Source organism: Halichoeres trimaculatus, unplaced genomic scaffold, assembly GCF_033239565.1.
Source record: "Halichoeres trimaculatus isolate MK-OKI-2021-1 unplaced genomic scaffold, fHalTri1.1 fHalTri1_scaffold_6, whole genome shotgun sequence".
Classification (NCBI taxonomy): domain Eukaryota; kingdom Metazoa; phylum Chordata; class Actinopteri; order Labriformes; family Labridae; genus Halichoeres; species Halichoeres trimaculatus.
The window spans coordinates 12,695,407-12,713,332 of record NW_027437184.1 but is presented as its reverse complement, the minus strand read 5'-3'; the positions used below and the strand labels follow the sequence as shown (position 1 = coordinate 12,713,332).

Genomic DNA, 17,926 nt, shown 5'->3' with positions numbered 1-17,926 from the left:
GTTGCAGCAATGCTATGAGTGATAAAGCAGTCCCATAACTTATTTAAATTCTTACTATCTTTGATTCTTAGATATTTTTTATTATTTAATTTCTAACACGAATTCTATACATTATAGCCAGAGAGGATGGCACTCTGAATATATACAGGGCAAGTCTGTTCTCAAAGCAGGACTTGGCAATGGGTGCTATTAAATCTACAGACTTCCCTGAGACTTCTGATACTACCAGCAAGCTTTGTTTGGTGTGGATTCTATCCTAGACTGCTATGGTGGGTAATTAAATAAACTACAAATATGAGCATGTTTCATTTCAAATTCGCCTGACAGTTTGACAGAATTACAGGCATTGTGAATATTAATGAGAATAACTAAAAGAAATACTTACTGATGATGAAATGCGTTCAATATTCTCTTTCTTTGAGTTTAATGAACGGTATATTTTTTCAGTGTTTACTCCTGTCCGGATGGGGGCAGTACTGCAGTGCAGAAGCGGTTTTGTGAAGTGCATAAAGTAAAAGAAGAGGGAAACTCAAACAGAGCTGTTGTGTTGACAGTTCAGGATTTAAAGTTTCAGGACTTAAAGTTTCTTCCTTTCAATTTTCTCGTAATTTTCGAGCATAACTGGTACCAGGTGAGGTATCTACTGTAAGGGAGATAACGACGCTGGCATTACCAATGAAAAGCAACCGGTCATTAACATCCAAAAAGAACAAGGGCCAAGCTTCAGTGAACCAAAGTAAGGAGCATCCGGCCCCAAGAGCTAGCAAGGTTCTAGCCGAGAGGAACCAGGCTGTGGTAGCTGTTGGAGCGTGGGTAGAGGGGGGACAAGACTTCCAGGAGCACCCGACTGTGAGTTTGAGGTTTAATGCTAATGAACAACGGCTAACGCTAGCTTTTGTTCCGTTGCTAGGTTACGTTAGAGCAGTTTAGTGACACCGATAACCAGACAGGGTATATATTCACGTGTGAGGAGTAAAATACAGAGATAAGAAATGGAAATACTGAATCAGAGTAAAAGTTCCTTGAAAACTTTAAAAAATACATGTTATATGTGTACAGTCACCGTATCTTTAAATTTGGAATTGATTTCCACTTTTTGCATGAGCCTCACATAATCTCCACAGCAAGCTAGATGTGTGTTATTCTAAGTAGTAGTGTAAGTGTATTTGGCTTGAGGGTCTTAATGTAACGTCACACGTACATACACTCTTAATATTCCTACAGTGTTTCAAGCAGTCATCCCTTGTCCCTGTTTTAGGCTCTTGCTTTGCTAACTGAGGAGATCCAGGCAGAAAAGAGGAGGTCGAATGAAGAGAGCCTCAGACGATTTCAGGATGAAGTACGCCATCGTGTGGTACAGCGAGCACAAGTCTACAAAAAGAGAGAGCTGCCTCAGGGGGTATGGATTGAAATGTATTGACAAACAATGAATCGACTTATCCTTTTGGTGCTACATGATTTTACTTGTTCGTCTCTCATTGACTTCCTGTTTTTAAATGTGTGTGTTTGTGTAGGTGAAGCAGCAGTACCAAGTCACCAGTACAGCTGCACAACAGAGGGAGCAGGGGAGGAGCTCTCAGGAGGTAAGAGGGTGGTGAAATATTAAATGATGCAGGTTGTAGATTGTTTTTCTAAGATTTTGGAATTCAGTTTAGTCGTATACAAATGTGTGTGTCTCAGGGGAATTAGTATGGATAAATCAAATAATTTAAAAGGAATGATTAGTGCGGCTTCATGCTAAATCACCAGACATAAATAGGGACATATTTTTGTGTTCTTCAAGTTCAGTTCTTAAAAGACTGCTTCAGGCAAACACACCACCTTAGTAGTGGTAGTCTGGAGAAACCCTTTTCCTGTAGCAATAACTGCAGAGTCAGACCCGTAGGGATTTCTTTCTTTTTTTTTTTTTAGTGTGGCAGGGATAAGCTTGACAGGATTGCACAAAACCATGACCTCGGCCCCATCTGATGCCAGTGGGATGATCTTGAGCACAGGGTGTGAAGAAGGCTTTATTACTAAACATCCTAGTCTGACCCCTGTAATGCTCCCTGGGCTTTTGAATGCAAGGAGATCCTTGACGAAGGACAGAGCAAAACACAAAGAAAGTGAAAACAGGAGTAGACAGTTTTAAAGTGGGTTAGTGTGATTATTGAGTGACACGGTGAGGCCTCACATACGGCAAGATGTTTGCCTGCTAACAAACAAAAGAAAGAGTCAGAAAAATCCAAAAATAAGTGATATTTCAGCAGAAAACGATCATGGTACAAACCAGCTGTAATCAGATTGGAATTAGATTTTTCATTTTTCAAAATGACTTTTGTTATCAGCCCCCCCCCCCCAAAAAAACGCTCATTTTGTGGGGGATCCAAATCTGCCCAGAGACCCTGGTAAATCTCAATCCTCTCTTTATGATCTACATATAATCATATCCCTTATAGTTTGAGACTCTGCCGCTCCTGTAGCTGTCAGAATGACTTTAATGTTTCCATGTGTGAGTGATAAAACAATGTGACAGTGATTAATCTGCCACATTATTTATTTCTATGACTTTCCAGTCTTTTGAGGGCATGAGGCAGGTCAGACTCAGACTGGCTGCCTGTCGAAAGGACCTGCATGCTGGTACGACGTCAGATCTTCCTGGAGGCGAATGGAACATTTCTCCCTCCAGACATGTGAGTGCATGTCTGTCACACTAGTTCCTCTTTTTCATTTTAGACAATTTCCTTCAGTCCTGATAGCTCTTCCTGGGTTTAATACATTTTATTTTCCTCTGCTCTCCACAGAGATCATATGCTGAACAGGAGGAGGTGGAGGTTTTGGAAGAGGAAGAAGAGAGAGATGATTATATCATTACCAGTCAGCACAAATGCCCTCTCGTTCAGCAGAAGGTTAATGAATACCAGCAGCTGCATTGGCATCTTTAGTCTTTGTTCAGTTTTTGTGCCATGTTGATGGCTTGGGAATGGCATGCCATTAATCATCATTTTTATTCCCTCCAGCCAACACTGATGGAGGTATTCTTCATAGTAATTGCACTGTGTCAAACAGGGAAATAAGAAAAAGAAATACCTGCTTGAATTTGAACAGTACATGTGAAAACAACATCCGCAACTTAAAATTAATATTTGGGTCTTACTTTCCCTTGTTTGACAGCAGTTTGCTTTCAACAGAATTCTGAGATACCCAACTGAAGAATCACAAATTTTCTCAGGAATCCAGACTTATACTTGTTTTTATTGTAAAAGTCTGAAGTCCATAAACAACCAGACATTGGCCTGCAAACAGTTACTGCCAGAGATGCTACCAACCAGAGACTGTACAGCTTCTAAATAACCTTTGCTTGCTAACCATAATAAGAGAGCCCAGTCTATAGGGCTGAGGAGATATTCTATGGTATCATCTCTTAAAATCTACCTTCTGGTCCCTCTTATGAAATCGTATACCCAAGGACTTAAATCTTTATGACCATGATATTGCCTTACACCATCTGACACATGTACAAATGGGAAACTGGGACAAGTTCCGCTGTACCAAAGTTTTCAAAACCAGTTATGTTTTATTTTATCACCTTATGACTAACGAGATTTAAGGTCAAAAATACATACTTTGACTTCCATTTCCTTTTATCTGCTTGTGATTCACTCCTCTTTGGCCTACTTACAAGAAACACTTGTGAATGGTTCAGTTTGTATTTTTCCTCATTTGTTTTTGCCCTAAATCATTTTTTTGCCATTAATTTGTTTTGTATTTTATTTTTTCGAGGACAAACCAGATTCAGACCTTTTAGTAATACCCGTGATTGTTTTCTAATAAGTAAAAAAGGCAACTTTAAAACCAGCTGATAACGAAATTGATGATCAAAGTGTGCCATTGTAGAGTGGTGTCAATACTTACACAACCTGGTCTTTTGTGTATCTCTGTTTCAGGTGAGTGGGTGTGGCTTATGGTGTTCTGATGAATCACAGCCAGATCCTGGTTCACCACCCAACCTCCGAGTCCCCCATGTTCTGTGGCCCCTGCCTGACCAAGAAGAACTGAAGAGACAGGTGAACATCAAACCCATGCATGAAACTTTGACCTAACATATCCTACACATGTCCAAATGTTAAACACATCTCTCTACCCAGCGTCAGTCTCAGTTCCTGATGCATCGCCGTCTATACATGAACATTGAGCGAGAGCAAGTAAAGGAAAACCAACAGCACAGGAAACACCTGAAGAGGACAACAAGGTGACCTTTCCTCTGCATTACTTCTTCTGTCTATAAATGTGTACCCAAAGTCTGCTTTAAGTGTGTCAAAAATTCAACATCTTTTGGAAAACATACATTTTTAATAAAGAGCAGCACCTTGAATTCAGCCTATGTGCAGTAATTTGCCTGGAAAGTGTAAGTCCCCTCTAAGGTTTCTCTGTCTTCACTAAAGGATCAAAGCAGAGAAGGAACAGATTCGTTTAGCAGAAGAGAGAAGGATGGAGAGAGATCGACAGCTTGCAGAGGCCAAACAGAGGCTGGAGGAGAGAGAACTGCTGGTCCTGGAGCGACTGAGGCTGGAGGAGGAGGAAAGAGCTGTGGAGCTGCAGAGGAGGAGAAGTGAGAATAAAGGAAAAACAGAAGCAAGGTGATTGATGTAAAGGGTTTTATCTAAGCATAAGTATGTTGATGTGATCCAGACTGGAGCTACAGTACTTAAATGTCTAACCCTTCTGGTTTGAAGCTGATGATGCCATATCTGACTGGCTGAATGTAACTCTCCAGGTTCATTGATGCTCTTAAAGCTCAGATGAAGGAGCGGATTTCCCAGGAGAAGCTCGACCTCCCCCCTCTCTGCTGCTGTGCATCTTCTTTCTGGGACTCCCACCCTGACACATGCGCTAACAACTGTGTCTTCCACGACAATCCCAAAGGTACTTACTGCCACCTGCCTCACTCCGAAGTAATACCCCCAGAGAGCCTTAGTGTCAATATACATAAAACAAGTCTGTTGACAGAAGCCTTTTCTCTTCTACAGAGTATGCTAAAGCTCTGCAGTCAACAATGTCAAGTCTGGATTTACGATGAAAGCGGCCGATGAACTGCAGGTAGAAACAGACCCCTTGCTGTCAGGAAAAGAGAATAGTTCTACTCTTTTACAGTTTGGGCCCTTTAACTCTTATTTGGTTAATCCACCAGTGCACATATCTCACAATATTCAGCCTGAACCGATCATCGTGTGACATGGATTGAAAGATTTAACTCGTTTAACTTGTTTTTTTCAGGGATGTCAAAGACTTAAAAACTCAGTTAATTTTTTTATACAATGAAATTAAATGGTATTCCAATCAGAATTGATACTTAAAGCATATTACCCCTTCAATATGTGTTAGTATTCTAAAGTTTTTGATTTTGTAATATGTAACCAATGAGGAAGATTTAAACAGTTTTGAATGAGACATGTACATTTAGTTCAGTCTCAGAAACCACAAAAGTCATTTGATCTTTATTACTACAGTGATCACCTCTGGGTGCACAGGTAAACGGAGTGAGAGCAGGAGTTCTTCCATGTGATTCTCACCAAACTGGTCACATGGTCAGTCCCTTAACTAATGTAGCATTTTTGAACAAGAACTAAAAACAAAACAAAGCGTTGATGATTTTTAGTGTAATGAAATCGATAAAATAAAATAAAAATCAGAAACAGATTATCTTTCTTGCTCTTTTTTAGAAACTGCACACAATTGACCATTTTTAAAGAGAATTGTTATTACATCTGAAGGTTTTCCTTTTAGTTCAGCAGAGCAATGTCACAAAGCATGGTTTTATTTCAGGTGTTGGAAAATATTATTTTGTCTTATACTGTATTTGGTTCTGATCAGGGTTTTATCTTCTTACTAAGTCAGCTGGATTTTTTTCAAATGTTTAGCACTACCTACCACTCTCCTTTATATGTTTTTACACATAATAGTTATCTCAGATACAGTAACAAGGAATACAAAGCTCACAATGATGCACAGCTATGTCAAAATCCTGAAAAAGTATTGCTTTTCTTAGTAACTGAATTTCTCTTTTTTATTTTTATTTTTTCAGAGAGGTGGTAAAACCTTTTGTGATATTTGATACAGCAGCTTGTGTAGCTGTTAAATTGATGAACATGAATTACAGTTGTTTCTGTTGGAGTTATCCGTATCTGTTTTTTAAACGTCATCATTTGTTTTCGCATGTGGAGAAAAAGACTTTTTAATATTTGTTTTCGCCCCCTTCCTCATTTCACGCCCCTCTCGGTCCATCTGAAGGGGTCGTTTTCACATCAGCTGTTTCCGACTTCAGCAGTTTCCTGTCCGCCGTTACGTCAGAGGGAAAGATCACGTGGCTTCGAGGCTCCGACTGGAAAATCTTGTGGGATAACATCCACGCTAATAATAATACTATCTATTTTTATTAAAAAAAACGACGCTCTCTACCTGGATGTGTTTCACGGCCTGTTGGAGGAAGGCTGGCCCCAGCTGGTGCATATAAACCCAGCGGGGCACTATGGAGGAGAACTGTTGGATGTTTACAGACTGTATCTCCCTCCTGAAAGCTACACGGCTGAAACTTCTCTTGAGCTAACACCTACTGTGAACCGGTGGCTCTAGTAACCACGCGCAACGGGTACGTTATTACCAGATACCTCCAAACAGGCAAGCGTCGATCTGTTGTTACAAGGCGTTTATAAGCAGAGTTATCTTCTTCTGTTATTCAACGATAGCAAGCGACGCACTTACAATCCAGCGGTGTGTTATCAGACTACAGCCAGTACAAGATGTCTGGAATCGAGCTTTGAGTGATTTTGTTTACAGTTTTACAAAGTTTCATCGACAATGAAGTCGTCCCTGGCTCCTGGCATACGGCTTATTACAACCTTTTCTCGAGATGCTTGGTAAGTTTCTTTTACTCTTCGCTTCCTATTGTTCTCACAGAAGCCGGGGATAACACGCGTAGTACAGCAGGGCGAGCAGCTGGTCCTGTGTGGGTTCACTTATCTCTGTGTTGTAAATGATTGGCTTAACTAAATCAATAAACACATATTCTGCGAATGTAGTGGGACAGGTTAACCCAGTGGGTTTATTATATAATAACCTCATTTCCTGTATCCGATTACCAGTTAATTACTACTGATTAAAATCACTTGAATGACTGCATTAGGGTTACATTGGGGGGAGCTGGAGCCGTGCTACACTCTTTTTTTGTTTTTAGCTTCTATCCGACACAGATCTGACCTTTATCAGATCGATTATTTCACCGACTTATCCAACATTTTAGGAATTCGCCTACACATGTAGTTGATTTACTGTAATACATATCATTTTCTAATCTCACCTCACACGCAGCTAATGGCTTTAGAGAGAACAATGCAAGGATCAATCATAACTGCTTTAGCAAGTAATACCCCAACATTTAATGACTTTTCCAACAAAAGAGGACTTTATGGTAACCACATATTATGTTCTAATCTTATTTAACATGCTGTTGAAGGGTTTAGTAGAACAATGTTTTGATTAATCAGAACAAATTTTCTGGTAATCCAACACTTTAGTGGGGAAATCCCTTCAAATCAGGCAAAATGAGGATTAATGGGGGATGAAATCAAAAAGTAATTGAAATTATTGATTAATAAAGATAAGTTGATGTAGATCTCGCTCACCGCGCCAGAATAATAAGACACTCGACATTTTAAAAAGTTGAGGAGCTTCATCTCAAAGTTGTAGTTTTGACATTTTTAGCCAAAAAAAAGCTTCAAAAGTTGTAATAGTGATGTTTTTTTCTTTTTCATGGATGCACCTCTTATTACATGATCATAGTAATTAATGTGTGCGTCACTTCTGTTACTCAGTCTGCTGGGTAGATCGCCCAAGTAATGAATTAAACTTTATTTTAATCCATACAGAGCCAGACATTCCCACATTGCAGTCCCAAATTATAATCTACTTGTTGATTAAATTTCGATCACTAGTATGTCAGTCTACAGTATCAATAGGCTCAAGCTTTCAAGAAGTGTTTGTCCTCCAGAATGATGGGTGGGTGTGAGGTATGCAGTGATTCCAGGAGTTCCTACTCCGCTGCAAATGCTTAGAAGTTTCAGAGAAATTAATAAGTAGTATTAATGAAAACTTACAGAGCTGTGCCATGTTTGTTGTGTATGTGAGGAAAAAAGAAAGCAGAGGAGGGTGCAGGGTTAAACAAGGGCAGTATTTTCATCACTCACGTGTTAGTCATAAACACTGACCTTGCTATCTGTAGGGTAACTTTGGTATAGTTGAATGGAAACAAATATAATAGCCCTGAAACAAAGGAATGAATTCCTTCCTACTAAACTCTTGTTTCAGAATCCTCCAAAACAAAGACATAGAATTGCAGGAGTCAAAATGTGTAGGAATTCAACTTGAACTCTTTTTTTCCCTGTATCATTGTGTTTGCTTCATTTTCCCTGACCAAGTATAATCTCTCTCTTGCAGGTACCGCAGTTTCATTCTCTTCCTCACCTTCCTCTTTTACACAGCATACCATCTGTCACGGAAACCTATTAGCATTGTTAAGGTAACCAGAACTATCTAACTGCTTAATGTCTACAGATTGCCTTCAAAATGCTTTAAATTATTTTGAAGTTTGTTTCCTTTCATGCAACCACATAATGAACTATAATCCACAGGAGCACAGTTTTAACATGGAGGTTATTTAGGTTGATCTAGTTGTCTAATCTTATTCCCCTTATGTTCTTCTGCCTTTTACAGAGTCAGCTGCACAGAAACTGCTCTAATGTTATCCGCCCAGCAGACCTCAACATAACCAACAATGAAACCTGGTGTGACTGGGCGCCTTTTGGTAAGTAATGTAGATGTTGTGAAAATATTATTGCCACATTGTAATATGAAGGCTTGGGTATGTTTTAGAAGCATTGAGTGTGTTCATTTAACAATCAATTTATTAGTTGACAGGTGATAGAAGTTTCCTACTTTGTAACAGGCACTAAAATGAATTCAGTGCAAATGTATTTTTTATGGTTTGAAGTTGAGTAATTGAGTTTTATCTGTGTTTTCTCTCCAGACGAGGACAACTATCAGACACTGTTTGGGGTCTTGGATAATTCCTTCCTGGTTGCCTATGCCATCGGCATGTTCATCAGGTACGACTGTGTGTTAATGGCGGACCTTGTTTTATTTGACTCTATGTGTCTCCATTATATTTGCTTGATAATTTCTCTTGTGCACACAGTGGGATCTTTGGAGAGCGCCTTCCTCTGCGGTACTACCTGAGTGTTGGGATGCTGATGAGTGGATTGTTTACATGCCTGTTTGGACTCGGCTTCTACTTGAACATCCATTCATTGGGGTACTACGCCTTTATCCAGGTAAAAGCAAAAACAGCTCTGTCATGTTAAGTTCCATTAAGGTTGACAGAGTTGCATTTGCATCTTGGGTTTCTACTTTTAATTTTAGTATCAGTTCGTTTATGTTATGAAACACATTGTTTTTAAAACCTTACATAGACTTAGGAGCTCTAATTGTGTGTGAACAATCTGTGAAAGATCCAAGATAGAAACTACAAGCGATCACATTACTGGGTGAAAGAAGGAAGTAAAGAGATCAGATGGGAGGTTTGCTGACACTGAACGCTCAGTCAGCCAAACTAACAAACACTGAAGTCAAAAGCTATGCACACTACCCCAGCTTAGAAGGCAAGCCTGAGCATTTCTGTTTCACTTCACTATTTTTTTCTTTCTGGAGCAGTAACATGAACACCCTTAATCTGAGAAACAAGCTGTATTGGGGCTGCAGCTTTAAGATGTAAATCAAGCTTTTCTTTCTTATTAAGGCTGCCAACAACAAATATGTTGTTGGAATGATCAAATACAAGGATTAATCTAAACACTGAATACGTAAAAAAAAAAAATTAAAAAAAAGTCACAATGAGTGAGTGAAAGCTTTCATTTAGAAAAGTATGCTTTCATAATGATTCAATCTGCAGGATCATGGATGTACTGCTGTATTCCAACCCTAAATGTTGGTTGGGCATCAAAGTTTAAGTATATTCTTCAGAGAGAAAATATGATTCCATGCGTTTAACAGTAGCACCTGCATGTTTGTTTATCAAAAACAGAATTATTTTATTGATGAAGTCTTTGAATCCACTACAGTTGTGTTTACCACAAGCTCTCTGGGTCAGTACAGCCCCCTATGCATTTCCTCCTTTTTTAAACAAGTAAAGATCTCATGGTGGCTTACTCAGCACATGACTCACCGCTGCATCATATGACTGTAGGAGTGTGTCTGGGCTAATAGATGGTTGGTGTAGGAATGTAAAGAATCTCTGCTCACTGGTGTCATTTAAGCCTTTGCTGTTTCTAGATGTTTGTTGTGTAGCACAGGACTGAAAGATTTCAATTCAGTTCATGTGAGTTTCTCCTTCTGTTCACCTCACCCCACAGGTCATGAACGGGCTCATGCAGACGACTGGCTGGCCAGCTGTGGTGGCTTGTGTTGGCAACTGGTTTGGAAAGGGGAAGTGAGTATTGTGTGATGTGCACTGGGAGCATTCCTGCTGACTACATGCCTTTTGAGGCTAACCAGCTCGAACACACAAACACATTCGTCACATTTTTAACACCACAGTGACACTGTGATTTTTACTTGAGCATGACCATCAAACCCACTGTTCAAATCTACACAACCAGTTACATTACACACGTGTTGAGGCTTACTTTTCAAAGCTTTACTGCTCGCAAAAGAGAGCTAACACACTTGGTGATGTTCACAAATGTAACCACACCCTTCTAAACAGGTTCAACGTCTTTCAGTGTCTTTTAAAGGAGTGGGTTAAGCTCAGTAGAAACAAAGTAATTAGAGAAATGAGGTCACCCAGTAAGACATGTTTCATGCCTGGCTTCTGTTAGTTCTGTGATGATAGTAAGGTAGTTCGACCAAAAGTTCAAATCAGGATAAAGTCCTCTATTATAATTCTTTCGCAAGACATGGGTTTCCCTTGTCATCTACTACCTTTACTTCTTATCTTAATAGGGATGCACAATATTAACGGCACAATATCGGTATCGGCTGATAAAAACTTTTAAAAAGTTTATTGGTATCGGCAGATATGAAAATTTCAGCCAATAGGCACAGCCGATAAGGTGCTATTCAGTTAGGATTATTATTATTTTCCATCTGAAAAATAAGCTCCTTAAATGAAATGTAGCACTTCATTTATTTGCACTGCAGAGCTCTGTGTCTGTCACCAGGTTGTTACAGTAGCTGTAAAATAATCAAATGCAACTTGGTTATGTTTAAAAATGCATTGTACATTTAAAGTTCATGTGATCCAAAGAAATTATTTTTCTGTATTTCAATACTGAATGTCTTAAGTTTGAAAAAATAATACATTTCTTATTTATGGTAAAATCAAATGTTTTTTGTCTTGTTTTATGTGTGTTTCTTAAACAAATAAGATTGTCACAATAACAGTAACACTTAAATGCCAGTACAGGATAGACTTAGCTTTCTTTACAGTGAAAAAAACAAACAAACAAACTTGTGATTATTGGTATCGGCCAAAAGGGGTTTCGATATATCGGCATATCGGATATCGGCAAAAATCCAATACATCTTAACAATTCTCATAAGCTGCCTTATTATGCCCCAGCTCCATACTTTACATACAGACATGTGACTGATACTGATCTCACAAGGAGATTAAAAAAATAGAAATAAGAACATTCAACACTGCTCAAACTGTATCAAATGTAATGAACGCCTTGTTTTGTGTTTCCATCATCAGGCGTGGGTTCATTATGGGAGTGTGGAACTCCCACACTTCAGTGGGAAACATCTTGGGCTCCCTCATCGCAGGAGCCTTTGTTTCCACAGCTTGGGGAATGTCCTTCATTGTCCCTGGACTCATCATCGCCTCTACAGGGATCCTGTGCTTCTTTTTCCTGGTGGAGAGTGAGTTTCTGCCCATTGAAACCTCAACACAAATTCAATCCACAAGAATTAACCATTTACCTTGGAATGGATCCTGAAAACTCTGTCATAACTTAAAATTAAGATCCTAGTGAAAATGGCTTGGTTTAAAGCTTCAAACACATGACACATTGTGGTTTTAGCCTACATTCATCACAAACTGTCACTAAAAAGTAACAATTAGTCCTCAATTTTTTTTTCAAAGATGATCAAAAGAAGAAATTCTATGATTCTGATATTATTTACTGATCTGAGTTTTAGCTGGAGTGTGATTGTATACCATGCATATTCTTCTTTTATTAGAATTTTGCACAAGATGTGATTGGACTGGGAAGAAAAGTCTTACTTAGGTGTTGTATCAAGTCACTTCTGGTCGAACCAGAATAATGTCTTTCAATTCCCAAGTGGTTGTACTCGAGTATTTCTGAGCTTTTTGTTTTCCCCTCTTTCATTTAGAACCTGAAGATGTTAACTGTTCACCTCCTCAGCACCATGTAAGTTTAAAACAGAAGCAAATCCTCCTTCTAACTGATCAATCAGAAAGCTACTTACACCCATGCATGTCCCTTTTTTTTGTTAGTCAGAAGAAAAGGAAAATGGTGAGACTGAGCCTCTCCTGCGGGGTGCATCCCACACTGAGGGAACAAGCAATGGCAATGGTGCCATTTCTGCTGAGCCAGTGGAAGTTGTCATGGTGGAGCATACAGAGGCCATCAGCTTCTGTGGAGCTCTCAGTATTCCAGTGAGTGAAAACCATTTACATTTGTTTTCTGCTAGGTTTTGGTCATTTGGAAATCTTTTGAATATAATTTATCAATTATGATAACTTTTTAAGAATATATGTAACCCTGTCAAACTCTTGCAAGGCTGAAATATTATAAAATTCCCTGTTCCTTTACACCCTCTAGTGGTTGTGTCAAGAATAACAAAAACATCCTAATGATTTTCCTCCAAAATAAAATCAGTGCAATGATAACTACTAACTTTACAGAAATTTCATAGAAACACTTATGGGGACTTTTTTTTCACTAAATTCTCAAAGACTGGTTGTTGATGTGTTTTTTGTATTGGTCTTGTCTTTACACAGGGTGTGGTGGAGTTCTCTCTTTGTCTGCTTTTTGCCAAACTGGTCAGCTATACCTTTCTCTACTGGCTGCCTCTATATATCTCGAATGTTGGTGAGTGTTAAGACACAAGCTGTCTTTCTGTCTAACTAGGAAAATATCTTTCATGTAATTTAGGGTTATCCAAAAAGTCACTTTGTTTGTTTTTATTTGCAGCACATTTTGATGCAAAGGCAGCAGGAGACATGTCAACTCTGTTTGATGCTGGAGGGATCGTTGGTAAGCTGTACACACCTTGATTGTAGCACTTTTGATTCAGGCAGTTTCGTTCTGACATGTTTATATCAGGAATGTTAAAATTCTAAAATTCTAAAAGTAAAATAAAATGTTAACGTACCTGACTGTGAACCAACTACCGAAATTTAGCTTGTTAAAATTCCCTTATGAAAATCCCTGTAACCTTTTATCTAGGTGTGCAGTTTCAGGTTTTATGGATAAAAGAAGCAATCTGAATTACACTATACAGTCTTTAATAAAGTGTGCCATTACATCCCAAATTTTAGTTTCTGTATTTAAACTATCGGGTCTTGTCCTTTGTCTATAGGAGGCATCACGGCAGGCCTTGTGTCTGATTACACCGGTGGAAGAGCAACAACCTGCGGTGTCATGCTCCTCACTGCTGCGCCCATGGTGAGTATCAGCACAGCTAGATTATAGAAGTCACCATGTTTGGAAAACTGATTCAATCAAGCTTTCAGTCTGTAAACATGTATTTTCCATTTAAAACTGGCATTTTAACCTGGATGGGCATGAGGTATCCTTTGCTAGCTTTAGGTGTACACTTCAGAAATGATTGCAGTGTTTTTGCACTTTAACAGCAACCTCCTTTCTTGAAAAGTGAAGACTGCTGCTTTTCTTGAACCGATAGCTTCATGGCTTCTTTTCAGCTGTATGGATGTGAATTTGTGACGTCCATTGATTTCTCTGTTTTTCAGCTCTTCCTCTACAATCACATTGGACAAAGAAGTATAGGCACCACAGTCGGTGAGGCTTCTACACCGTTTCTTGTTTAAGCATTTTGTTTTTGGTTGGGCTGTCAAAGTTTACAACGCATGGACACCCAACTAACATTATTGAAGTGGGATTAATACACATTCTGTGATTTTAACCTACCTGGGAAATCAGGAGGCAAAGCTGATTGAATTTACTGATCCCTTATATTAATTTGAAACCACTTTGAGCTAAAGGCACAAGCCTCCACTTTAGTTTTGCATGGTGTAGAATTAAAACAGCTAATAGAATTAGTCTTAACTATTTATTTTTGCTGTTTGTAGGTATGCTGCTGTTGTGTGGAGGCCTGGTAAATGGACCATACGCTCTCATCACTACTGCTGTATCAGCTGATCTGGTAAGACCAAAAGAACCATGAGAAATCAGCTTTTATGTCCATGCTGGATCACAAACTCAGCTTCTTTAATCTCCATCACATACAATGAGAATTGATCCAAGTTTTAGATTTATGTGCTTACTTGCTTTCTTTGTTGCAACAGGGAACTCATGAGAGTCTGAGAGGAAACTCCAGAGCTTTGTCAACAGTGACGGCAATTATTGATGGGACTGGATCAGTCGGTATGTTGTGGGCTGAAAAACTGAGCATCAGCATTTTCATCTGAAAACTTTAACACTTTATAACACAACATCCCTGATACTGCTTTAGTTAATGTTGTCAGTCTGAATTCATGTTTTAACCAGCTGTTTAGTAACACTGAAACGTTTTGCTTGTTTTAGCCCATCACAGTATTTAATACCTCTTGAATCAGCTGTTGGGAAAATAACTTTTTCTTACCCCATTAACAAAAAAGAATAGAGAATAAGCCTAGAAACTTACTTAACAGCCACTATTATATTTAAAAAAGAATTAAATACTGAATATTGATGTTTTTTGTTCTAGCACTTTAAAAAATACAGAGAAAACCTTCTTTTTGGTAGTGTTATTAATGGTTGGATAATTATTTTCTACAGGAGCTGCTCTGGGTCCTTTGTTAGCTGGTATCATCTCTCCCACTGGTTGGAACAACGTCTTCTACATGCTCATCTCTGCTGACATCTTGGCCTGCCTGGTGAGAGACACTCAGTCTTTACGCTGACATCTTCAGTCTTAATATATATTCCAATCTAATGAGCATATTACGATCATTTTTTACATTATTGAAATGTCTGGACGCCTCTGTCTCGGACTAACACACTGTTTGTCTTTAGTTCCTGTCCAGGCTTGTTTACAAAGAAGCTCAGGGTTGGTGTGGACGTGCCCCACGAACCAGAGGGTGAGTCTCTGTTGTGATGGGAATTTAAGTCACATGTCACTTTTACCTTCCTGTTTTAATCATTTACCTCTTTCAGAGATTAATTATTTCTAGTTTGGATGTTAAGCTGGGCTAATAGACTTTTCATCTTACTTTCCATTAATCAAAACATTATCTATCACCTGAAACTACTCAATGATAAATGACTGAATTTCTCACAACCAGACTTTGACACATTTTCAAAAAAATATGACAAGCAGATCTGTCGTATTTGATTTTCAAATAAACATTGAAGTGTCATCCTTAACTCAACTAACATTTTACTTTTCATCTTTTTTTATTCCAGGTTCAAAGAAATCTGAAATCTTGACACCATCAACCAGGGAACCAAACACATTTAAGAGGGAAACAAAGCTGAATGACCTCATTGTACAGTTGATCACCTCCTTCTATTCAAATGACTGGAAACAAAGCCATTGATGGAAGATTCAAGGCACTAAGCTGATGATTGAAGCTCTCTTTCTGTTGTACAACAGAGAAAAAATGCCTTTATAGAGACAAAGATTTTTTATGACTTTAACTTCACATTTTAACTTGTTTTAATATTCTTTTACCATTAAAGTGTACATACTGTAAACTTCTCTTAATTTTGGCTTCCTCTGTGTGCTTATTGTTTGTGTTCTCACTCATTTCAAGTCAAAAATGCTGTACAAGGGAGCTGAGTTGCGCCCTGTGCAGTCATCCATTTTCAGATTGGGTATTCATGGGATATTTATGGCTTTAAAATTCCCACCAGTGTTAAGGATATCTGTTAGTGTATGTGTGTTTCTCTAGCTTTTCTGTATATTTAGTGTAAAGAGTCACATGAGCAGAGATCAAACAGCTCAGGGCTGTTAGGATCTGTGTTTGAGCTAGGCTGTTAACAGCAGTGTGTTGAGTTTTGTGTTCCATTTCAGTTTCATGGGATTAGTTATTTTCATTTTGGGTTCGATGAGAGTATTGATCATTCCACACATCTGTGTTAAGTTTCTACATTGACTTTAGGATAGTTTAAACATAAACTCCCATATACTACCACATATGGGAGTTTATGTTTAAACCTCCATATGTGGGGAGTTAAATGGGCTTTAACTGGTGATCTTAAGTTTTTACAAAGATGAAGCAAGAAGTGCTCTGTTTTCAAATCTCAGCTCGAATCCAAGCTAATTTGATTTTAGATTTAAATCTGGACATACAACTCACAAATCAGTAACGACTGTCAACGCTTAGAAAGTAATTCCAAGAAATTAAGTGCAAGTGTATGGTGATCTTGATCGTTACAAAAAGCCTGGCTACTACAGAAGTTGGGCTTGAGATAAATCATTAGATATTATTTTGCCCCTCCCACATAGCTAATAGCTCTTATTTGGCTACCGGCAGTTTAAAGGTGGAGCGTTTTTTTTTTTTTTTTTTTTTTTTTTTAACATTACTCTATGTGTGACTTTATCAACGTGTAAGTCAAGTTTCATTGACAATGAAGTCGTCCCTGGCTCCCAGCATATGGCCCATTAGGAGTATTTCTCGAGATGCTTGGTAAGTTTATTTTGCTCTTATGTTGTTACTTATTTATGTCTGAACACAGCTGGTAACAGCGCGCACCACAGCAGGGTCTCCAAAACATCTGAAAGTATTGTGGAGGAAGTAAACCCAGTGGGTTCGTTTGGACTTGAACCTTAGCCTATTGTCTAGGATTTCACAAAGTTTATGGATTTCGGTAAAGTCGAAAATAAATTCACAGATTCAGCTTGCCACGTTCAGTAACTCATCAGCACAACATCGGTCTTGAAAAACCGACACCTCGTTGCAATCACAGCAAGTCAGACTTCGAGGCACAATCACGTTTCCCCCCAAACGAGCCGTCATCAGCGCTGGGCAGCTTGCATTGGCCTCAATGAAGATCAGGAGCTGGTGCTCGAATGCGCAGGGACCGTCTGCAAGTTGCATCACCGAAAAAAAATACAAAGACATATTCAGTAACTTCACCCAGGAGAGGTATTGTGTCATAAAAATAATTTAACTCGTAGGTGATAACACTTTTTCATCCTAAACGTCTAAGATAGGACAATGATAGTGAAAACTGTTGGGTGATTTAAAAAAAAAAGCCTATAAATAACTAACAATGGTCAATTAAATTCCCTTTGTAAGGTCCAGGGTAAAAAAACATTCAATAATACATAAATGTCAAACTGCTCTATGAACTACACCATATTGCTTTGAATAAAAGGCTTTCATGTAATTTTAGTGTTTTTTCCAATTAAAAAAAGTAATGTTTAAAAGCAAGATCTGGGGAAATATTTCTTCACCTTCATTATTTGTACCTTTAATTAATAAAGTATGACTTATCTTATCTTATCTTATTTTCTCATGTTTTGTTTTCTGGCTAATGACAAGTGTAATCTGATTTTTGCAGGTACCGGAGTTTCATTCTCTTCCTCACCTACCTCATCTACACAGCCTACCATCTGTCACGGAAACCTGTCAGCATTGTTAAGGTGACCCGCACAGCTGAAGTCCCTTTCTTTGACAGTTTGGTGTACCTGATTTCTGCAG

At 38.6% G+C, this 17,926-nt stretch overlaps 2 protein-coding genes across 4 annotated transcripts; both read left to right on the top strand.

Moving 5' to 3' along the window:
• Positions 1-479: 479 nt before the first annotated feature.
• On the top strand, positions 480-5,232 carry ccdc15 (coiled-coil domain containing 15). The gene is made up of 10 exons (XM_074672665.1): positions 480-849; positions 1,259-1,399; positions 1,515-1,583; positions 2,556-2,672; positions 2,784-2,888; positions 3,927-4,046; positions 4,128-4,231; positions 4,425-4,619; positions 4,757-4,905; positions 5,010-5,232. The coding sequence occupies exons 1-10, from the start codon at positions 676-678 to the stop codon at positions 5,057-5,059; spliced, it is 1,224 nt and encodes a 407-aa protein (XP_074528766.1). The 5' UTR covers positions 480-675; the 3' UTR covers positions 5,060-5,232.
• A 1,102-nt stretch (positions 5,233-6,334) lies between these two features.
• LOC141791945 (glucose-6-phosphate exchanger SLC37A2-like) lies at positions 6,335-15,974 on the top strand. Of its 3 annotated transcripts, none has more exons than XM_074672663.1 (19): positions 6,335-6,628; positions 6,817-6,896; positions 8,473-8,554; positions 8,749-8,839; positions 9,062-9,140; positions 9,230-9,365; positions 10,443-10,519; positions 11,786-11,952; positions 12,427-12,464; positions 12,551-12,712; positions 13,058-13,148; positions 13,251-13,313; positions 13,639-13,724; positions 14,030-14,078; positions 14,369-14,442; positions 14,585-14,663; positions 15,057-15,154; positions 15,294-15,358; positions 15,684-15,974. In XM_074672663.1, the coding sequence occupies exons 2-19, from the start codon at positions 6,838-6,840 to the stop codon at positions 15,697-15,699; spliced, it is 1,512 nt and encodes a 503-aa protein (XP_074528764.1). In that variant the 5' UTR covers positions 6,335-6,628; positions 6,817-6,837; the 3' UTR covers positions 15,700-15,974. The 3 variants fall into 3 exon arrangements, with proteins under 3 accessions (XP_074528764.1, XP_074528763.1, XP_074528762.1); XM_074672662.1 differs by having other exon boundaries at positions 6,336-6,628; positions 6,726-6,896; XM_074672661.1 differs by having other exon boundaries at positions 6,336-6,896.
• Positions 15,975-17,926: the final 1,952 nt, after the last annotated feature.

What these genes read in the sequence shown, in the direction of transcription:
- ccdc15 (XM_074672665.1), top strand. Translation starts at nt 676, where the DNA reads ATGAAAAGCAACCGGTCATTAACATCCAAAAAGAACAAGGGCCAAGCT. An exon ending in AGAGAGAGCTGCCTCAGGGG is followed by an intron (nt 1,400 to 1,514) that starts GTATGGATTGAA and finishes GTGTTTGTGTAG; the next exon opens with GTGAAGCAGCAGTACCAAGT. An exon ending in AAGAAGAACTGAAGAGACAG is followed by an intron (nt 4,047 to 4,127) that starts GTGAACATCAAA and finishes CTCTCTACCCAG; the next exon opens with CGTCAGTCTCAGTTCCTGAT.
- LOC141791945 (XM_074672663.1), top strand. Translation starts at nt 6,838, where the DNA reads ATGAAGTCGTCCCTGGCTCCTGGCATACGGCTTATTACAACCTTTTCT. An exon ending in GTGTGACTGGGCGCCTTTTG is followed by an intron (nt 8,840 to 9,061) that starts GTAAGTAATGTA and finishes TTTTCTCTCCAG; the next exon opens with ACGAGGACAACTATCAGACA. An exon ending in CTTCTTTTTCCTGGTGGAGA is followed by an intron (nt 11,953 to 12,426) that starts GTGAGTTTCTGC and finishes TCTTTCATTTAG; the next exon opens with AACCTGAAGATGTTAACTGT.